We start from the raw sequence: 23,163 nt of genomic DNA, 5'->3' as shown, positions 1-23,163 counted from the left end.
TTTCCAATCCCTTTACAACAATTGTGTTAACTCAGTGTGTTACTTGTAAAAATATAAATTAATTTCTTTAAATAAATCTGTTATCAGTTATGTTACAAGTATTGGTGGTCTTACAGAATCAGATAATCTTTTTCATTCAAAGTGTTTTAAGTTTATTTAAAGGAAAATTACTTATCTAGAAGAAAGTACATTATCATTCAGTAGTCTGATCCGTGTCGTAGACACACAGATTCGTTCCTGCCGATTTTTGCATTAATTGTTCCGTTGTATCCAAGAGAAGATAGACTGATCTGTTGGCTCACTGCTCCCAGCATATCCGTCAAAATTGTAGTCTGTAGTGTGGAAAAGTGAAAATATTATAGAGTAAAATACAAACTTACAAACTAGTGTAAAAGAAAGAAGCATTTCATTGCCATGAATTCTGAGTCAGAGGCACAAACCAAAAGGTCTTAATTGAGTGATGTGATAGTCTTTCAAATTTGGCAAGACAAGGCCCCTTTGTTTTACTTTGATAACTGCATTATCGTCACTGCATTTTGTATGTTTATTTTGTTTTCCCCATCCAATTAAGATTTAAGAAAATTGTCCATTTGATTTTAATTATCCAATTTTGGTTGTCAGTCTAGTTTTGTATCGTAGTCCTCAAAAGTACAAAGTCTCTTGTCATTTGTCCTGTTCTTTATTAGTTTTGGCACCTCTTATTAGTAGTCTTGTCTGCCTGTTTCCTTAATTTGTTTGCCAGTAATTTCATAGCTTTGCTTCCCTCCTCATGATAAGCTTGCTTCATAAATATATGTTTCCTGTAAATTTGCTCAGTGTTAATCTCATCCGTTTCTTTTTGTAACTTTTTAAATCATTACCAACCATCCCTGTAATGTCCTTCATTTTCCTTCTGTGATCCTTTAAGTTGATTGTATAAATTATTAAGATTTTTCTGTTTGAAAGTCAATAATTTATGTCCTCAGTGCTATTTTAAACACATCCCACACCATTGGTGGCGACATATCTCTTTCCGTTTTCATTTTTTTTAACCTGGTAATTATTTAATATGCTTGAATCTAGATTCAATATAACTTTGGGGGGTGTTGCTGATATTAATTACCACCTGCATTTATGAATGATCAGAGATTTAAATCATCCAATTGTTCAAATGAGAAATTAATGTAGTCCCTACTGGTTGGGTAAAGATCCCTCCAAACATCTTTAATGCTATTTAATGCTATTTATCATCTTTAATTAATCCTTTCATTATAGAATTTTACCTTTTAAACCATAGAGCTGTTATTTTTTAGATGACTTAGGATGACTTGAAATTTGACAGCCTCATATTCATTTCTCCTCCACATATTGAGTGGATATAATGCCAAACAAGCCTTTATAAAAAGACCAACCACTCTCTGGAGGAGCACATACATTTAGGAATGTTACCACAGTTGCTTCGATTTTTCCTTTAGTAATCACATAATGGCCTTTTCAATCTTATCTTTAGAGTCTGAAATGTGTTTCTATTACATCTGGTTAAAAAAAAAAGGAAAAGAATGGCTACTAGCCTAGTTTGTAGGAAGAGAAAAATAAGTGTTTGATTCCCCATTTTTTCCATTTTAAATGTTTTGCGTAAGTTAAATGTGTTTCCTGCTGGAGGGCCACTCGTGTCCATTTCTTCCTTAGTTTTGATAATTATTTACTTCACTTAATTGGATCGTGAGATCTCCACATTAAAAGATACAACTCACTTTTTTGTTGCCATTAAGTTTCATACTCTAAGAGGTAGAAAAGACATTGGTAGCAAGGTTAGAGCACGTTGAAAACAAAAAGGTTTTGTTGCCATTAAGTTTCATAGTCTAAGAGGTAGAAAAGACATTGGTAGCAGGGTTAGAGCACGTTGATGACAAAGGTTTTGTTGCCATTAAATTTCATAGTCTATTTCATCACAGTCTTTATAGCATTAGTGTGACGTCTCCTTTACAGCAGAGAACATAACATGTAGAAAACAGGGAAGTGTTCAAATTCACATCTTATCTTGAGTCCAGAAAAGTCAGAACATATATTCAAAAGTGGGGTTTAAAGTGTTTATGAAGGAAAACCTTTCTTTTAAGAGATGGCCCTCATCTATAGTGACCACCGAGCAAAGCTTTATGACAAACCAGGTCAAACCTCGACTTATTAACTTTCATCAGTGTCGGTCTTTTCCAACTGGATAAGTCTGATTTCTCAAAAAAGTAAATAAATCCCATACAGATGACTGTTTAAAAAGAGTAAATAAAGATGTCTGCCTTTAACTCATCATAGCTCAGTCATTTTTAGTATTGTCATTTTAAATTTACAATGAGTTTAGGGATACAAAGGTTATTTAGCTCAGCTCAGGAGAGAAGTCACTAAGCTGTGAAGGTTACTGCTGTGTGGCGGGTATTATTGGTATTTTGGTTGCTGGCTTATCCTTATAGGGACATCAACTAAATCTGTGTCCAGTGAAGCACTTTCTATAATTTCGTGCCATGGGCAGGAATAATACCATTGTCAAGCCATTATTGAGCTATGCCCTGCAACAAGGATATTTTTACTACAAATGGAGGAACATGCTAAGCTGTTTTTGCTTTGCTTTGCTCCACTCATAAAACTCCAAAAGTGACACATATTAACTTCTGAAGATGCATTCTTAGTTTTCCGTTGAGAAAAAAGCCTTTGTGCCTGTTGCATACATCTCAGATACCAACTCGAAAAGCTTCAGCTGAGGCTTGATTTGCAGAGGTCCCCTACTAATTCATTCTACTAAACTCAAGTCAGAAATCCCCCTCTTGAAAGAGTATGGGTTAAACATAAATTCTTATATATCAATCAATTGGCATCTTGTGGATTTATTCATTAATCCATGGATGACAAAGATCTGCTTGCACCTTTCTCCCCACTTACAGTCATTTACATTCTTACCTATGAGCAAAAAAGATGACAAAATTGTAACTGTTAAAATGTATTACTGTGGTGGTAAAGGTACCATGAAAATTTTGGATGTACCCAAATCTTGTGGCATGGCACAGAAAGGAAAAAAGTTGAATCAGTACAATTTAAGACATGTATGATGGTCTGTTTATTATTCAGAAATGGATTAAAGTGGAGGCAGGGGCAGAATGAAGCTGGAAACAGAGCAAAAGGAGTTGACAATTCAGTCTGATTTCAGGCATGAGTTGATGTGGAGTGGTGGGCAGTGTTTATTCAGACCATCGGTGTGGACCAATCAGACCAAACTAGAGTTTTCAAGTGGGTGGCAGTCAAGCTGGTTTCTATTTCAAACCTACAGAGACAAATAGTACTCTAGCTGTTTCATAAGATCTTCAACTACTTCTGCTGATAAAGATAGCTACATTGTTTGGGCAGCTATATAGTATATATCCAGTACAGATTAGGCTGTATAGAAATGGAATCATCTGGCACAGTATTGGTACTATTAATAATATAGTCATACCTTCATGATAAATGTACTTTGACACAGAAAATTAAATGAGGAGGAATTGGAGCTACACTTCAGAGAAACTACACACCATCAAGCACACATTCTGTACAGTACTGGAGTAATATTTTTTGTTTAAATGTTAAAAATATGATTTTGAATAAAACAACAAAGCACTGATATTGACTAAGCATTTGATATATAACAACCGCATGATGCATGCAAGTTGTTTGGCTAGTAGTAACAATTACATTCAAATTAATTGACTTTTCTCCACAAGAGCCCCATGTAAGCTGGAAGTCATTAGCAATATCTGCTTAGTGACGAGCTGACACATCAATAAGAGCAAACCGGAAAACCAAAACAACAACAACAGCATCAATCACTCTGCATCAGCACTGGGTGGAGGAGAAATCTCACAGTAGCCATTCTGGAAATAGTATTTCAGTCTTCATTACAGTTTCTAACCAGAAAGACACCTCATCTAAGAGCCATCAGGCTGGGAAGAAAATGAACTGAATGCAGATAAATGATGATGGAGAGGGAGGAAACCAGGGCTGAAAAATGAGGATAAAGGTTAGAGGAGAAGGGAAGAAGCGACCACAGAAGAAAGGAGGAAGAAGAGGATTGTACATGACAGAAAAGATAAAAGCAAGGGACAAAATGATGATTGCTGTGAGGGGTTGGCAGGTGGAGCACAACATGGAGTCATTGGTCCATGCCAATACAAGAAACAAGAATGGGGAAACATGCAATGTTTCTTCTTTTTTTTTTTTCAAATAAGGGCAGATATATGCTGCATGTTTATAGATAAGCAATTACAGAGAAATGTACATGAATTAGTGTTTTTTTTTTCCACTCACAGAAAAAATGTCCAGTAGTTCACAGACAGACCTACCAGGTAATGAACAACAGAGCTAAAAGTACTTGGCATCTCATTATCAAGCCTTGCTGACCCCTTTTGCATCTAATGATTTAGAGACGCATAATAAGCCCACATGTTGACATGCTCCCTGGCCTTTGTTCTGTATTTGTCTAGCTACATGTCTCATGTATACAAACATGTTTATCTGAATGCAGAGAGGAGCTATACTGTCTATAATTTATGGGTCTGTGATTAACAGAAGTGTATGTTTCTGTGTGTGTCCTCTTTGGCCACATTATGATGAATTGGCTTCATGATTTCAGTTAGACTGAGTGGTGATTAAATCTTCATTACCGCTTCTGGTCAGTCCTGCTCTACATAGATTGCCAAGAAACCCAATTTTTCTTCATTCTGCGAGCAGTCTCTGACTGAATCAGGACAAAAAGCGACAAACAAATTACAGCTGAGAGTAGTGCACAAATAACACTCTCAATCTTTCACTTCAGCTCCACAACACTCAAAGATCAAACGTGTTTCCCAGTAATGACTCCACAGTCCACTCTTGTAGCCTGCTTGTTTTCAGTAAAACATGGGAATGCCTGTGCTCATCACATTAGCTCAGATCAAACATGAAAAAGCTAAGTATGAGTGGGTTTTTTTTTCCCTGCTTAATTAAACCCAAACATTTATCTTACTCCAACTCCAACCAAGAAGATTGGTCTGTTAAATGCAAGATATTTGCAGATCTGTTAAATTCAGAAGATCCAGGAGAGGGCTTGCCAACACCTGATGCCTCACTAATAAATGTGACCACAGTACAGCTGATTTTATGTTCCATCAGTAAAGTAATGGCAAAAGAAAAAAAAGAGCAGTACTTTAGACCCTGGGGACCCACATTAGGAGGTGATTTATGATCAGTAAAAATGTTTACTTTTTTAATTTTTACTAAATTTCTATCTTAGGAGAACTTGGTTCTTATCCTGTCCTACAGGTCTTTGTTCCTCTACCTGACAGCAGGTGTGGGTAATTTCCCTTTTATGAGTATCATCGCAGTTAAATAGCAACATTGAGACTTTGTCAAAAAAAAAAAAAAAAGCTATTTTAATCAATAGTTTCACAGCTTGTGTTGTTCTCTCGTACCTACAGAAAGGACAGTTATGTAAGACAGTTGAAATTACAATGTACCCACTAAAAGCCTTCAGTATAGACTTCTATGAGGAAGTTCACATTGATTGGTCTTTGGTCTAGTGCATAGAGTGTAGAAATGGGATGTGGCACAGTTGCTTTCCAAAAAAAAAGTCTGGCACCATTCTGCTTAACACCGAACACTAACTACTGTAGAATCTCTGAGCTTGTCTTCAGTAAAAGATTAAAAAAACAACAAAGAGATTTGCATAAAATCCAAATTAAAACAAATATGTACTGACCCGTTTCACATCTTTGCCAAATGTTTCACTGTAGCTGGTCCCAAGAATCTCAAATTGTACATGAGAATTGGAGCCTTCAGCACGGAAGTCCATCAGTCCTGTCAGACCACTGATCCGTCCCTGTAACAACAACAGCAGAATACAAGTGATGGAGATAATTAATGTAAATTAATGTAATAATTTAGTATGTGTCTATTGTTTTAGAAAAACTTACCACTGATCCAGAAAATTTAATGATATTCTTTGGATTTAATTTTTTATAAGCATGTAGTACAACTTATCTTATTGCATTTCTTTCTTTAACTTTCTTTTAATGAGTATACAGCACATGAAGCATATCATGTATGGACAGAATCCCGAACAAACTAAAGTTGGAGCCATTTTTGCAGATATCAATCATCAAGAGGTTCTGTAAAATGCATGCAAATTTTCCATTTTATGTACTCTCACAAGCCTTAACATGAATGGACCAAGCAACCAAGCTATTAGCTACAGGGATGTACTTTTTATTTGGTCTACACTGTACATTAATTTGTTTTAAGTTGGGTTATATTCAGTTTGAATAACACCAATACAACATTATGAAGGTTTCCATGACGTCAACTGCTTTGTTGTCTTTTCATGCCCCACTTGGTCATCTTGTATCACATTTGAAATTAAACCAGCTTGACTCTGAGCAACAATGAAAAATTCAATTATCAGATTGAAATGGATGACATCAAGCTACTGTGTAGAATATGAGGCCTTATTTCAGTGAGAGAGCGTAGAGCGCAACCTTAGGATAAAGAAATCAAAGCCCAGAATCAGCCACAAATCCATCCCTATACCAAAGATAAAGATCACATTACTTAGTAAACTTCCTTCGGGGCTTTTTTGAAATGACTGAATAGGAGTTACCAGTAGGGATCATAGTAGTTCATCTAACTTTCCTGACTGTATGTATCAGCTTTATACTAACTAAAGCTTCTGATAACTCACTGGAAGTGAAATTTTAAAAGCAACTGTTCATAAAAACATGCATGACAGAATATTATAGAAACCTTCAGCAGTTCTTACCAACAGACAAACAAAGAATGTGAAACTCAAATACCTTTTGAATAGTATCCAACATAGACCATCCTCCATTCCATGGCTTTGTGGACTTCCTCATGCAATTAAGGCTGGCCATACTGTGCCATTTCCTGTCCTCCAGCTTCCTATAGAAGGCGTTTGCCAGCATCAGAACACTGTCATATAGGTAGAGGTTGGATACCTGTTTGAGATGGAAAAATAAGCAATTTTATGTGGTGCTTTCTTGGATTTTTCTTCTTTGAAGAACTCTGGACATAAAACAAAATATAGGGCTCCAGAAAACATGGCACAACCCCATGGTGAACCCTTATAAGAGCAGCAGAAATAGAGCAGTACTCTTCATTCAGTCAGGCTGCAGTCTAGGTCTTTGGATTGTGAAAAATTGTCAGTGAAGAATGACATCTTACCTCCTGGCTTGGAGAGAGTGAAAACTGCTTATGATCAGTGGAAAGTTTTGCCCTTTTTGTCTGATTTTCTTTCTTTTTTTTTTCTCGTGAAACACAGTTTCTTTCCCTATTCATGAGTTTCTGCATTTTATATTTGCAAGAAATGACCAAGCATTGGGATTCAGTAGCTGGACAATGATGTCTGCTTGCTGGTGAAATGATTTGTGCAATAAGACCAGCAAAAGGCAAATATCCTGGTATTGTGGTGTGATATGAAAACAGTTGTACTGTATGTGGTTCAATATTCCCCTGCTTGATGCTTTTCAAGACTGCTATCCGTCCAATTGTCTCTCCCTCAACTGCAGAGCATCCTGTCAGAAATCATGTCTACTGCCATGTGTTTTGGTCTGACAGTTGATTTGATAGGTCCTCAGGGTCAAGTCAAGTCAAAGCCTCCAACAGAAGACTTTCCACAGGAACAATACCGGCTGCTACTCCAGGCGTAGAGTTCATGACATGTTTAGATTTTCACTCCAAGCCTCTCAGTGGTAAGATTCTACAAATAAGCTCCACCTGTTTCAAGGTCAGCGAGTCAGAGGATAAATCAGAGGTGAAATTCAGCTCTGTAGCTCTGGATGTCTGAGGTCACAGCACACCTGAACGGTTGTGATGAAGATTAGGGTAGGAAACCTCTGCCACCTCTTTAGTGTTCAACTATTCGGATGAATGCCTTAACTACCATTACCCAATATTTAACCCTCCTTAATGTAAATTATTTAGGACTGTGGGTGCACGCACCACATGGTTTTGCCATCTGTCCGTATTATGGATAAAAATGAATGTGAACATTTCAATAGAGCTACAGGGAGTGCAGCCATTACACTCCAGATGGATTGAGCCAAACAAAAGTCTGAGAGGTGCAAAGAATACACAGTTAAGAGTAATTACTGGCTGGTTGAAAAAGGTTACTTTGAAAACCCAAAAGAAGAGAATGATTATGTCTTAGAGAAAAGGCAGATTTGTAAGGCACATATTTTTCATGAACCATCTTTGTTACTGACTGAACTTTTGGTTTGGCTCTTGGTTAATAAATCTTTGATACAAATTTCATGGAGCCGAATTTGTTTTACAATATCTGAAACTCCATCTCAGAAGCTTTTGTCAAGCTTGTGGTACGTGAGTAGTTTACCGTAAGAAAGCAATATTGAATTTAAGTTATGAAGAAATTAAGTTTCAAGTAATTGTGACATTCATCGAAAAAAAAGAGGCTTTTCTTTAGTTTAAAGCAACTATTCACTTTGTCCGTACTTCCCTAGACAGACTGCACTGCAGTAATTTATATTCAAGGGCATCCATTCTTCTCATAATTATCTTGCCAAGGGAGTATAATATACATTCAGTTGCATACATAATCAGTTAATATTTGTAGTCATGTGGCACTTGGCAGATGTGCCATGGCTTCATGCTTGTGCCGCACAGTTAAAACTAAAACTGTGAGGCATCCAGCAGGAATAAAGCTCACAGCCCCTTCAGAAGCATATGCGCTTTTTGTTGTTCTTAATATTTTCTGCTGAAGAGATTGAATCATACTGCTTCCATGCTGTACATTCACCATCCTCCAAGCTCAGAATCTGAATCTGTAGGTACCTACTTGGCTCCTATATGAGGATATGGGTGGATGAAAATGGAACATACTAAGCATTTTCATCAACAATGAAGAGACTTTGGAGTGAGTATTTTTCTTTGAAGAATTTGCCACTTTTTAATCATTTGAATGACTTAAAGCACTCACTGGAATCTGTTGTGACCTGCAGAGTTCAAACTTCAGTCTTTTACACTTACCTTGCAAGATTACAGCAGGCACCAATTAAAATCTTAAAACAAGTTTTCCATTTAAAAAAAAGGCATTATGCCCTTTTTTTGACAAGTTGGCATAATTTCCAGAGGACTTCATAAAATGTATGAGACATGCTTTGGTCAAAATACCAGTTGGCTACAGCAGAACAGCAGTCTTATCACCCCTATTAAAATGACACCCCTCAGACCACCATGTATGAGGGGTGGGAAATGGAGAAGGGAGCAGTCTCTTACTCAACCACTTACTCAGCCCTCCTCTTCCTGGGGTTGTGACCGGTGGCTTCATCCTACCATGACAATAGCTGAGGAAAGCCGAGGAGAAGGAAAGTATAATGAACAGAAATCGACTGTCTCTGAAAGAACCGTGCAATTTCATCCGCTTGAAGTGGAGAAAGACCCCGAACAAGACGGAGCTCCCAAAGAAGTTTGACCATCAATGGTTCAATAGGACGTATGTGGATGTTTCTGTATGTTTGTATAAATTGACTTAAGACACACTGTCATGCTGGCTGTTGTACAACCCACTTGAAGTGACCCGAGATTACACCATGCAGCTTGTTTCAGTCTGTAACCTGTTTTCAAAATCTGGGCCTCTGGTGTGAAATTTAATTAAATAAACACAAACATAATGAAGTTTTTCCTCCTGTCATACTAATAACAGAATATTACTTTATTGATCCGGAAAATAAAACTGGTTAGCATTGTTTTAGCACTCTAGGATGTAACTTATTGGGACCAGGAAACGATGCTTTCTCATCAACAGTAATGGACCAAAGATGAGATGTACAAAACAAACTTATATGCTTGTGTTTACTATTAATCACTGTGTTTAAATTGTTTGTATGCATTCACTTAACTAAATAATAGTACTTGGAGACCTAAATATTCGATAGAAAAAAAAAAAGAAAATACACCTCATGTGCAATGCTAACACATTAGTACACCATGTACTGCTCTAACACATAGAGCAGTACATGGTGTTCCAAATAGCGGACAGGACTGACCATCAGACCAGGCACAGGCGTGGAGCATTACTGCAGTAACAAAAGCTTTGTCCTACACCTTTTCCATACAGCTGCTCTCCTGTCGCACATACAGGCTGTCTGAGCTGACCTCTCTGAGACTTTGGGTTGTGTTCTGAACATCCAAAGCAGAAATCATCAGCTCAATGTTGAAAGCTGATTTTACCCATGATGTTTTGTATGACATACAAAAGAATCTTAAGGACACTTTAAAAATATCAGAAATGTTATTTTTAATGGAGAGGGGCTTTAACAGTTTTTTTATTTACCTCCAAGGACTGCAGGTAGCCTTCCTGTGGGTCACACAGCAGGGAAGAAATGCGATGATTGTTCCTCATACATCGAACGTTTGTGTCCCTCCACAATGGGAAAATCTGACGAATGATGGTCATCCGTCCCAGAGAGCTGTGAACCAGCTCCATGATGTCTGCATCACTCACCTCCTATAGATGAAGATGACAAAGGAGGAGCTTTATATTTCATGTAAATCAAGCATGATGACAATTTTTTTAAATCAGACAGGTATTTCTGCAAGGTGAGAAATCATTAAACAAGTCATCAGTCTTAGTGGGAATTTGTAGAAGGAAGATAATTTGGAGGCTGTTGGTTGTGTTTGCCTCTTGAGCAAATAAAATGGCACAGTGGTAGAACACTGAAGAATTAAGAAAGAATAGTTCCAACAAGTAAAAGTGGGACAATTGATTGAGGCTTTGGTGGAAATTTGAACTTTGAACTCTGCTTAACTTAATTTTGAGTTTTCTCTTTCAATTGATACATTAACCGTGACCAAACAAAGAACACTTGTCTCAGCAGTGGTTTATTTAATAAACTGTAATTATTTAAATTATTTTAAACTAATGCACATGCATTCCTTATGTCAATATCTGATATGCATGAGACAGAATTCACAATCAAGGAAACTTCCTGTTCTTCCAATTAGTCTGACAAATCTATTTTATTGTCACAACAATATTGTAGGTGACCTTTGGTTCCTTTTTGTGTGGGTTGCTTGTGTTAAAGCTCAGCTCAGATCAATATTCATGAAACACTATGCTGCCAGCTAGTCTCCATAGCAGAACAATGGTCAATGTTGAGGCAGACAGTGAGTCTGAGGCAGACAGTGAGTCTCATGAGAAACATTGGGTTCATATACTACCCGACAATAAAACCGTGAGGTTACTCTAGGATTGAATAAGCAGTCAAGCTCCATGTTGATATATTCCTGACCATACATCCCTGAATACTTGCCCTCTATCCTTTTCCCATACAAGATGTTTTGATCTCCTTTTGCGGCTTGTCTATGTCCACACTTAATATTAATTTCTCCTGGATGCTGTTTGCTTAGCACTTCTTTCCTTTTCATCCTAATGTGACTTTTCAGTTTCTTATTGTTTTGCCAATGGTCTCAGTATTGTATGTGTTATGTTACAAATGTGTTTGGTATGTGCTTTACTGTTCAAACTCCCTTTTACGTCTAAGCCTTTATCGTCACATTTATCTCTTGTCAACATTAAGGAGGGGAAAGTGTCAAAAAAAACTTTTTCTCCAATTTATCAGATCTTTTATCTCTGAAGTATGAGGAGTCTGTGTAAAAGACACCTCAGGTTTTTTTTCTTCTCTTATCCTTTCCTTCTGACTCTCTCTTTGACTCCTCATAGTCAGTCATTTGGAAAGTTTTAATATTCATGACCTGCCAAGGCACAATCATCAGAAAAATTATGTTGCATGGTTCATAGAGCTGAACCCCAATGTCTAAGTTAATAACTTACCGTGCTACCAAGTGCAAGTGTTCTGTCACTATCACAGACGACATTCATGCCATATCCTGACCCAGCAATAATGCTGACCAATGGGACATATGCCTTTTATCTTCTACATGGAGAGGAAATACAGGCCTGAGTCACAACTCATGCACAACTGCACTGTATTCCACTTGCACAGTGAATTAAAAAATACCAGTAACTATTCTAAGAGTGCAAAGTTCTCATACTTCAAGGCAGTGGTCATCCTATGTGTTTTTCAACCACTAGAAGAATTATCAATCTAAATGGTACACTGTAATTACAATACCTTATGAGCTAATCGGAATATCACTTCTGACACTAGCAGATGGCAAACAGTGCAAACTTTTAAAATCCTACAATTATCAGGTAATTACTTTTGTCGACTGACTCAGATTTCTGAAGCCATGAATACAGCACAGGCATGTTTCAATGACAGCTGAAGCCAAAATACATTAATCACATCAGCTTCACCTGGCAGGCTAAATTATCCTCCTTGTGCTTCTGATTCTATGTTATTAATCTTTCAGTAGAAATAAATAAAATTCTTCATGGAATCATGACAGTAATTTAATTAGAAATAGAGGTGCTTTTGTGGGTGCCCAGAATAGAGAAAAAGATCAGTGGGTATGACAATTTAAATTCTTGTATATACAATGTATACTTATCTATTTATGTGGTTTGAATATATTGAACAAGGGATAATGAGTCAGTTACTCTTTTTCAGTTATGACCAAAGTATTTGTAATACACAAACATGAAATAGACAAAGAAGTCTGATCTAAACTATCAGTGGTGTAGTTTCCCCATATATCAGCAATCAGATTAAATTGAAGCTTTCCAATTACCTTTCAGACAAAATAAATTGTACATTTCAGTAAACTAGTACTAGTATGGCATCTCCTCAGAAATGAAGTGATGAGCTAATAATCAAGATTCTCATTAAAAGTGAATCCCATCCGGCTCCCATCTACTTGAATGCTCTCGCTAAGGCTTATGTCACAACTCGGTCACTCTGGTCATCAAAGGGTTGTCGTCTAGCAGTGCCTACACCACACTTAAGACAATCCACTTTTTATGTGTCGTTCCATGATTGTGGAATGCCCTACCAAGTGCTAAAAGAACTTCAAGAAACTCTTGAAGACCCAGCTCTTCAGAGAGCATCTCCTATCCTAGCACTTACCCTGTACTTCCCTACCCCCTCTACTGCACTTTCTCTTTCTGTACTTCCCTCTCTCCATGCACTCTATTTCTACCTTGTCACCTCTGACAAAGCCTGACTAGTGGTTTTCCTTCTACGTAGCTTATTGTTAGCTTTGATGTTAGCTGTAATGTTATATACTCATTTGAAAGTTGCTTTGGATAAAAGCATCTGACAAATGCATAAACATAAAACTGGTAAGTCACAAAGAATAGGTGACTTGTTTACTTCACTGTTTGTGACAGTAAAAAGAAAAATAATCTTAACTTGCATATAAAAACCACATAATACAGCAACACTGCTGATATATTACAAATAAAAGACATTTTATGTGTAATCCTAGACACTTCCTCAGTTCATTTCTGGTTAGTGGAGATTTACATTCTTTTATTCAAGGCCATGCACTTTTGGGTCATTATGCACATGAACCACAGGCCTGTTAAATGGAAACATTCAAATGACTCCGGGTGTGAATGGTTATCACACTGCCTGGCTAAGGGTGTCAACAGTGCATTGTATGTAGCTGACAAGTGGTGCCAGCTCTCCTGTTTAGAGATTTTACCACCTACCATGGCCTGGATAATTGCCAATCTTTGCTTTTTTGTATTTCACATATTACAAGGCTTGAAAATTACTTTCAACATCTAACTAGAAATAAATCACACTTTAAACCATATTCCCACTAAACTAATTGTTATTATATGTGCTAAACATGCTAAGTGCATGGTTAATGCATATTCTTTGTCAAGATGTCAACTGTTCATAGTAAGAACAGTGAGTGAAAAAGCAACACGCCTATGTTTCAGCAGACTAAAATAGTATATTTTAATGTCTGAGTAAAGTGATAATTAATCTGTATTCTGTAACATCACAGACAAATGTTGAATCAACCACCTAGCCAAAGACTAATGATTAAAATAATCAAGTAGGTCAATTAGGTCTCAAAAACACATTTAATTAATTGGAATTTGTGCTCTGTGATGCTGGGGGCATTTCTTTACAGAACCCTGATCATCACATCTCATAAGCTCCAACGAAACACAAGAATCCAAATAGAGTGTTAAAGTTTAGATTGACCAAATCAAACTGCTTAGATTTGAAATTCAAAAAACACATTTTGGTTATCTTAAAGCTGTTGACCAAGTTACCAACATTGTTAAATTGAGAAACTTAAACGCATGAACAAGCCAGCAGAGGCATGAGAGACTCAGTCTGGTGGATGCAACTATGGATTTTTACCAGTATACCAGCTATCTCAGGTAAAAGTTTGTACCTTTTCCTGAACTCTATCACAGAAGCTCAAAATTAATCCTCAGAGCATTCACAGACTGTTGTTACTCCTGACACTTCAGTTCTGTCAGTAGGTGGGCTGCCCTTGAACCTACGCCATCCGCTGCTGTTTTGTGGCCAGATCTGAGATGGTGCTGCAGTTCAGCATTACTCTTCACAAATTTATTCAAAGTTTTCTCGTTCTCATTATTCCTGTGTACTTTAAATAGACAGCCCATGGTTTGCAAATTCAGACGTCTATGGAAGATGCATTTCCATAAAGGTAGAAAAATGAGCTACCTAGTTGCTAGTCTGAGGCTAATGTAATGTAGTGGGCCTACTCATAATGTTCCACTGTTTGGGGTGGGGCCAGCTTTTGCTTGTTTAACAGTCTAATTGAACACTTCAGTAAAACAGTGCTCAGCCTTTTAACATGTTTAAGAAACTACTGACTAGAACATATACCTTGTTTCTATGAAAATGTGAATTTGCTTTTAAGAATGTGGGTAGCAGTGTTCTTTGTGCTTCAGGTTACTGTGCATCACTCAGACCTATTATGTGTAGTAGCTCCAATGACCTTTTGTCGTTTGTGTAATACTCTAAATTGGTAAATTAAGCTAATGAGGATGAAATAAGGATTTTGTTGGAGTTTACTGATAATATTCTAAAGCCCTAACATTAAAACCTAATTAGCATTGTATACCACAACTGCTTATATTAGACTGTATTATGAAGACTTTTTTGTGTTCATAAAATCAAATTGTGAAGGCACTTTTAAGTTTCACATTGAACTGTGCATCAAGTCTACAGGTTTTCAAGTTCTTAAAATTGGTCATAAATACAATAGGCACAACCAGCAGATAGTATAACTATGCAATTGCACACGCAATTCAGGTGAGGGATGGTCGTATTCAAGGTAAAGGAGGTTCCTGTGTTAAAGTGTTTTAGTAATTACTGCCCCCAGCCATGTTTTAACACAAAGAGCTGCATTCGGAAAAAAAAGAAAAGTTCTTGGTGTATTCACGATAACTCCACGATTCCAAATTGAAAATACTCCAAGAAACAGTCTTGCAGTTAAGTGTTAGTACATACAATCAATGTGCAAAACAGGCAGAATGCCAGGCCATTTCAGGTGAAATTGCATTTGGAAATTCACCAAACCAAGTGCAAAAATGTAATTTGACCTAAGTCCTTATTGATTGTGTTGGCACATAGTAGTTTGACTTATAATGTAACATAATGATACCGTAATGAACAACACCATTCCAATTAATTCAGTGATGCAAGTATATTTTTTTCCTGTGTAGAGCAACAGTGAAAGCAACTCTATGGCAGATTGTTCATGACACAAGTTAACAATATCGTGATCTGTAAGCACAATGCAAACCACCATTTATCTTAGAACTGTTGCTGAAGATTTTCAGTGCTTTGACAGCATTATTTTCAGCCTGGAGGTTCAGTTGGTTTGTGTATAATCTAAATTGGCCACTTATTAACCCTAATAATAAATGAACAACTAAAATTAATCTGACTGTAACTTCTGTAACATTTAAATAAGATAATTTGTGAAGGACGTCCCTCTGTCTGGGTTACTTTAATTTATGGCTACCACACTGGATATTTTTTTTTACATTTACACACTGGGTTTTTGCATGGATGCTCATCATGGTTAATTGCATAAAGAACCACAACATTAAATCCACTGTTTTGACAAAAGCAATTTTATACTATCCTTTGAAGATAATTGAAAAATAAATATCTCTATGTGGCGAGTGCTGTCTAAAGTAATCTACCTGCAAATCCTCAAATCTGGTGCAGCAGAGATTGCATCAGAAGAATATGGTTTTCATCTCAGTTGCTTGATGGGCAGTTACCCAAGGCATCAGTCATACCATGACTGTCCTCCTTGACTGTGTCACAGCAAGCACAGTCATCTAATCCATCAAACATTCTCTAGTGTCAGTGTCTGGCCTTTGAAGGGAGAAAAAAAAAGCAACAACAACAAATCCTCCCAGGATGTGCAATCCATCTGAGTAGACTAGACAGTGTCAGATGTGGGTCTGCGTGCAGCTGGAGCACCCAGGTTTAGTGGGTGGTTTCGTTAGACATGCCTGTCAATTATCCTTGTGCTCTCCTGCTCACATAAAAGTCATCCTGCACATCTTACACAATGATTTCAAAGCTTTTAATTTTTTTGAATGGAGGAATAAAAACCAATTCCCCCCAAAATCCTGAGGCAGTGCTAAATGTAAGTCAAATTGTATTAATATAAAAACATTTGATAGGTTTAAAAAAAAAAAACTGAAAACTAAATGTTCAAAGGGACATTTTATTATCTCATCAAGCATAAAAGTTCCTTTTGGATTTATATCCCTCCATCCAGCTATAGATATCAATACATCCAAGCTTTTATCTATCACTGTGTATCTCTATCCATCTCCATCTCTATCATAACTATGAAATAAAAACCATCTTGCATTGAAACCCTGATCATGTCTTCTGTGTCTCTAGAGGGACAGTCATATTTTGACAAGTGACATTACGAGTCATTTTCGTTTCAGGAGTTTGACTCTAGATTAGCATTCCTTTGTCGCTGCTCTGTCTGTTAAAATGCACATAACTGCAATGTTTTTTTATCTTTTAGATCTGGGGAATGCAGTATTGTCATTCTATAGTGCAGAGCAGAAGTAATGTCAGTTGTATGTCACTTCTAAGAGGAACACTTTGATTTGAACATGTGATTTAGTTTATTTTGTTTGTCCTGTGACATATGATCACACTCATGCATCATTTCTTCTCAACGCTTCTCACTTTGTACTCTTATCACATTTCTAGCTTGACAACCACATTCATTGTGCCACATGTTGCCGCTGGTGGCAGATTTGCATATCTGCTTGTCATGACAGCTGAACAATATGTGAGACCTCATTTTGTCTACAGAAGGGTGGGTTTTAAGGCTCGTGTGAGCACAGAGAGCAGATGTATAATGATAAAACCAGGGTGAGCATCAGGATCACCTGGTTAAAATGTATGTCACAAGTCTGTCATGACCAGCTGAACAGCAGCAACTGTCACTTGGGACTGCGGTGCATTCAGGAGAAAGAGGTAACGGGGATATGTTATTTCCCTGCAGGATATCGTGATAAAGCTGGACTGCATCTGGTCAGGCTCACTAGATTTTCTCATTTTGTGAGCAGGAAACAGTATCAAAGTGCAGTATATCATAGCCATGAAGCAATATATGTGAACTCTTGCAACAGATGCAATTTGTAAAATTGCAAATGAAAGTTTTACCACTTTTAATGTGCAGCATTAATTAGAAAAAAAAGCATACAAGCTCTCCCTTACACAATATCATGTTGAAAGCATCTTACAAATCTAATCACAAGCTAAAGAAAACAACCTACCATTAAGATTTTGTCCTTTTTTGAGAAAGCAGGCATTGTGGAAATCATTTGAATCCTTCAACGAGATATTTGCCTGGATTCAATATGATTCTTGTTGTTGGCAACAGTGAAAGAGGAGGAAGAATGGGATTAAAGAATAATAAAACAACTCCTAAGTAGCTCAGCGTTTTCATGTTATTTCTTCTGTTTATGAGAAAAACTCTGGAGGCTACCACCCAGTAAAACCGGCTGGTAAGAGCAGTGATTGAATTTTATTGTTAGTCCTCTCAACATGTCTGTATTATTCTCATTTCGATGAGATTGTTAGTTTCATGGCCGGTTCATCTTTGGTGATGAAATGGAAAGAGGGGAAGGAGAAAAAGAAAAGGATAAAGAAAAACTACAGCATGTGAGGCAGGGATATGGCCAACAAAATTCTCCTCGCTGCTTTGAAAGAGAGCAAGAGGGCCAGAGAGGAAAGGGAAATTAAAATCATATGCTGGAGAAAGTGATCAAGAAAGAAAAAAAAAATCTGAAGGAAATCAACGATTTTTTTTTTTAACAAGTAGTCAAAGGTTCAGATCATCAACAGTTACAAAATTCTTTCATATGGTTATTAAACATAAAATACAGTCAAATTTTACCCCGGATACAATTATTGGTAACTTTCACTCTTTTTTTGTCATGGCAGATTTAAGCTCTTTGACAAAGCATTTAAAAAATGTCATTTAGGCACAACACTGGCTAGTTTAAAGCCACACATAATTTCCTTTCAAACCACTCTCTTGTACTGTCGAATGCATAATTTGGGTTAATGTCTTGCTAAAACACACAAGAACTTCATGTCAAACCCTAGTTTTCAGACATAGGGTGACACATTTTGCTTTTAGGTACCTTTATGATATTTTGGTTCTATTATGCTTTTAAAACATTCAATGTTTCCAGTTACAGAGTCCGCTAAACAGCCCCACAGCATGATATAACTGCCACTACGAATTACTGTGGGTAGGAAGATCTTCTCTTTCATCTGATAACCTTTAAACAAACTGAGGCAATGTATTCCTGTAGAGCTCCGTTTTTTAGTTTTCACTGAAAATGATCCCAGAAAAAGACTGTGGCATGTCTAAACAATTTTGCAATTATGAGTTTGACCTTTTTGGCCTTTCTTTTTTAGGAATTGTGTTCCCCCGTGGCCTCCACCTATGGCGCCCAACTCAGTTCAGTAGACATAACTGTTTGATAACAGGATTTCTGATGCTCTAAGTCCACCCATCTGCAAGGTTGTGAAAAAAAAAGTGGGGACAATCAGTCCCTTTATTCATGTAATAAAAATGTATGATCTATTGTTTTTTTTTTAAATTAAGAAAAAGTTAGCCCTGATAATTACGGTTTAGTTTGAGAAACTAATTTAAGTTAATGGAAAGGGTGACAGTTAATGGAAAGTTAATGAAAAAGGAATAGTCTTGATCAGAGATTTTACATTAGTAACGTTTACGCAACTATAATAAGCATTTTGTTGTTTTTCAGTGAATTTTGGTACTTATTAAAAGTATTCTGAAGTATTAATTTCCATTTATTTCTCAAGGCATTTAATATTCACTTGTTATTTCACATGTTTCAGAGATACTAATAATTCTGACCAAGACCGTATTTCATAGTTCACAGATATAAACAGGCACAGTCTTCTCCTTTGAATGTGCACTACGGAGAGATTATTGTGCATCAAGCCACATCACATCAGACATTAAGCAAGTGTCATTGAATTAAAATGTCATTGATTCATACTTTCACAGATTTTAATGCAATTAAAGCTGATGTCTTTATAGTCTCCAGTAACTGACTGAGAGGCATGAATAAGTCTGTATGTGTGCACTGCCCCAAATTACAACCCCTACCTCATAACCTTGTTGACACTATTAATCTGACAGTATCAAGAATATTGATTTAAAACAGAAACAAAAAGGTTTCAAAGAACTCATGATCTCAGTACATTTTTTTCAGTACAAGTAGAGACTTCAGTGATGTAAATGCTGAAATGCATGGTGAAAGTGTGAGGAGGTTGCCATTTTTTAAAAGCTCATTACAGTCTAAACTTCAGTAATTTAGGTTGGCAAATGGCAGAAGGTTTTCAACACACTAAGCCTCATTACATTTTGAAATCAATGCATATACAAAAATTAAGCTTAGCCAATTTTCAACTGAAGTATAAATAATAACTGCTTTATTAAAGTGTGTCAGCCTAATGTGTGCTGCAGCCAATGTTTTAAACATACGAATCAAGAGTAATTTGTCACACTATCAAAAAACATAAGCTTCTCATCATTGGCTGCAGCATCTTAAACAACACGGCTACCACAAGTAGAATGCTTATCAAGCTCTGTGGATTAGGTATGATGTTTTGGGCTCTGGTAACATGTTCCTTCATGTGAGGCAGTGATTTTCTAAAATGAGATGACATACCAAGGGGTTTAACTTATTATGTATTAAAACCGACATTGATGTGTGGATACTTTTGATGTTGTAGAGGCTGACCCAACTCAGCACAGCAAAGTAAATATTTGAGGTTGTCACTAAGAGGAAACTTTAATCTCAAGTCTTTCATCCACTGCCTTTGGCACTGGAACAATCCCATGACCCACCCTCTTCAAATCACTTAGAATCAATGGAATTGCAAAGCTGAAGCATTTAATGGGATTCTACTGTCTTGTATTCTCAAAGTGCACCTAGATTTTGTGTCATCACAGCTTCTTCATAAGAGTATTAAGGTCAATGTAAGACACTGAGAACTGGTTCAAAAGGGGAAAAGCCTATTTTCAACTATTAAAAGATGGGTAGTTTTGTAAATCAATAAAAGTCAGTCTGTCACTTCTTCTGGCATGCTAGAAAAATAAGATGAAAATAAAAGTGTTGCTGAAGCATAGGTAAACATGAGTTTTTGTATCTTAGCAGCTAATGAGACCCAATTCAAAATTCCAAAATTTACTTGCATGGAAGTGTATTTGCATTTGGCCTTACCTCATTGGCATAGACCCAGTGACTGTCCTTGGATGCCAGGTTGGTTTCCACAGCCTATAGTGATAAATCAAATAAGAAAAGGAGGGGGGACATAAAGAGAAAGACAATTAAAGAATCAAGTGTGCAAATTCATTGGAATCTTTCAAACATTTATGTCACCCCTCAGGTGTCTCTGGTGCTTAATTTGTAAATGATCCCAGAACACAGAGGTTGCAGGTCCAATTTTACAAGAATGCATCAAAATCACACTGCCTGTACAATATTGGACAACCCAGCCTCTAGTGCATGAAAGCATAAAGCCTGAGGTGCAGATGCACATAACATGCCTACAACTAAGGGGCCTCAATTGCCACACTTATTTCCCCTTCTAATGACATTGGGTGCTACATTTTCTGTCATCATTCGACAGAAAATGTAGCACCCCATAGATGCAGGTGCAGTTGTTTGGGATGAACATGTGACTCGAGAGCCTGTGGCATTAAAGGTTCAACTCTGCCAAAAGAAAAAAGGCTAATGGATAGACCAAATATAGTTTAGAAAAAAAAGAAAGAAAAAAAAAAACAAACAAAAAAAACCAGCTACTGCAATTTGTCACCCGCAATTTGTGGCATTTGCTTTTTTTTGCCAGAGGCGACTGAGTACTGTTTGTAGTGAAAACTCACAGATTTTTGTACAAACGCATCAACATTTTACAAATAGTCAAATCTAAAGAGGTAAACACACAAAGGCTGCTCTGTGAGCATTTCTGCTTTGTTCACACTTTAGAGACATCTGAATAGAAGGATGCACCTCCACCTCCATGTATTAATCTTTCCTTTTATACTGCCGCTCTGCTGTCAAAGCATTATATTTCCTGTCTGAGGTAGAAAACCTAGTAAATCTGCTTTTTTTCCAGGACCTATATATAAGGTAAACATTACAGAGAGCAGACTGTAATCTGGTTTCTGAGCTGTGTATGAATGTACAGAATCTCAGTTCAGGGGAAATAATCCTGCTTAGAATTACTAACATTGTCCACGTCACTGTGGAGACTGCATACAATTTCTGTCATGTTTAATCTCATTACACTGCGTGCACGAGGGTATCTGTCTAACTTCACTATGCGTTGTCATAATGTTGGTTATTGAATTTAATCAATTTCAATCTATATATATTAGTTTATAGAGGGCTTGAAGTGATTAACATCTTTTATCACTTGTTAGGCAACTACAATACCTGAAGTAAAAATAAAGAAAAGGGCTAGATTAGATTTAGGGTTAGGTTTAATTTATGGGTGTAACACTCTTGAAATAGTTAAATTACTCAGGCATGATCACTAAAGGCTGAAAATGATTTGTTATGACTAACCAACAGACTCAAAAACAAGCAGAGTAAAGAAACACTTAACAATTACCAATAATTACCAATAAAAATTAAACTTGAAGCTAACAGGGAGCTCTCATCCTCCAATGCAATTCACACCTGTAACACAAAGTGTCCACAAGAACCAGGTGCCAAGCACTCAGAAAACTGGTTAAATCGAAAAGGATTAAACATGATTAACACTGAATAAAACAAGATAAAGTGTCAAGATTAGGGAGAAATATTTTCACAGATTTTTCTAACGTTTTATGAATAGATTAAATAATCTCCACTGTTTGGAGCAGCTGGACCGAGTTGCCTGGATCACTAGTCGACACAAAGCCAGCGAGGTGTAGTGGTACGTGTTGCCGTCAGAGCTGAGCTACAGTAGTTGAACCTTTTCAGGCTGAAGAGGAACCCAAAATCAGCTCCAAAACAGCTGTTACTCAAAGGAAGATCATTTCTGCATGCAGTGATACAGGAAGAAATTCCAAAGTAAGCCATCATTTTTATTGAGAATAATGACTCCTCAAATGCATCCGAGCACCACAGTGTTTGGCGAGCCAGCAGATCCCTAGCAGAATAACTAGTAATGACCTGGGTTCTTTCATTGCCAGAATGAGACAAGATTGAGAACTTTCTCAAACCTGAGACTTACAATGAGGGAAGACTGTACAACCTTTTTTGTACAGCATTATGGAAGTTGCAGGTGAAGCTTCAGCAAAAGTTGACTGCAAACAGATCAAGAAACTAAGAATCAGTTGATCAGACTGGAGGAGTCCGTTAATAAATAGAGGGTAGTTAAAATAGTCACGACATAGTTTCAGAAAACATTTAGATTATTGGAATTATAAGTAGTTTAATGGACTCATAATTAAAGTAAAATTAAAGTAATTCTGTACAGTGTGAAAGGTAACACCCTTTCTATTTAAAACATTTTGAAGCAATTGTACTAAAATAAAATATATATCTAGAGAAAAGCAGTTTGATTAATATTATCATATTATTAATACAATGCACTGCCTACATGAATACCTTTAACACAACGGCAACTCCTGAATATATGACCTTAAAACTGTGCAGGACTTTTACTCAAT

At 36.8% G+C, this 23,163-nt stretch overlaps 1 protein-coding gene across 2 annotated transcripts in view; it reads right to left on the bottom strand.

Annotated features, from left to right (window-relative positions):
• Window positions 1-23,163, bottom strand: part of grid1a (glutamate receptor, ionotropic, delta 1a) — a 234,249-nt gene that overhangs the window by 29,817 nt on the left and 181,269 nt on the right. For both annotated transcript variants that reach the window (XM_072390774.1, XM_072390775.1), the window contains exons 5-8: window positions 20,726-20,779; window positions 10,343-10,516; window positions 6,828-6,989; window positions 5,738-5,857 (exon numbers count right to left, since the gene is read on the bottom strand). In XM_072390774.1, the coding sequence (XP_072246875.1) occupies window positions 5,738-5,857; window positions 6,828-6,989; window positions 10,343-10,516; window positions 20,726-20,779 (510 nt within the window). The remainder of the gene's footprint in view (window positions 1-5,737; window positions 5,858-6,827; window positions 6,990-10,342; window positions 10,517-20,725; window positions 20,780-23,163) is intronic.

The sequence above is a fragment of the Leuresthes tenuis genome, unplaced genomic scaffold (genome assembly GCF_036924035.1).
Source record: "Leuresthes tenuis unplaced genomic scaffold, fLeuTen1.0.hap1 SCAF_8, whole genome shotgun sequence".
Taxonomy (NCBI): domain Eukaryota; kingdom Metazoa; phylum Chordata; class Actinopteri; order Atheriniformes; family Atherinopsidae; genus Leuresthes; species Leuresthes tenuis.
Note: the sequence above shows the minus strand (reverse complement) of the source record. Positions and strands in the feature narration are given on the sequence as shown.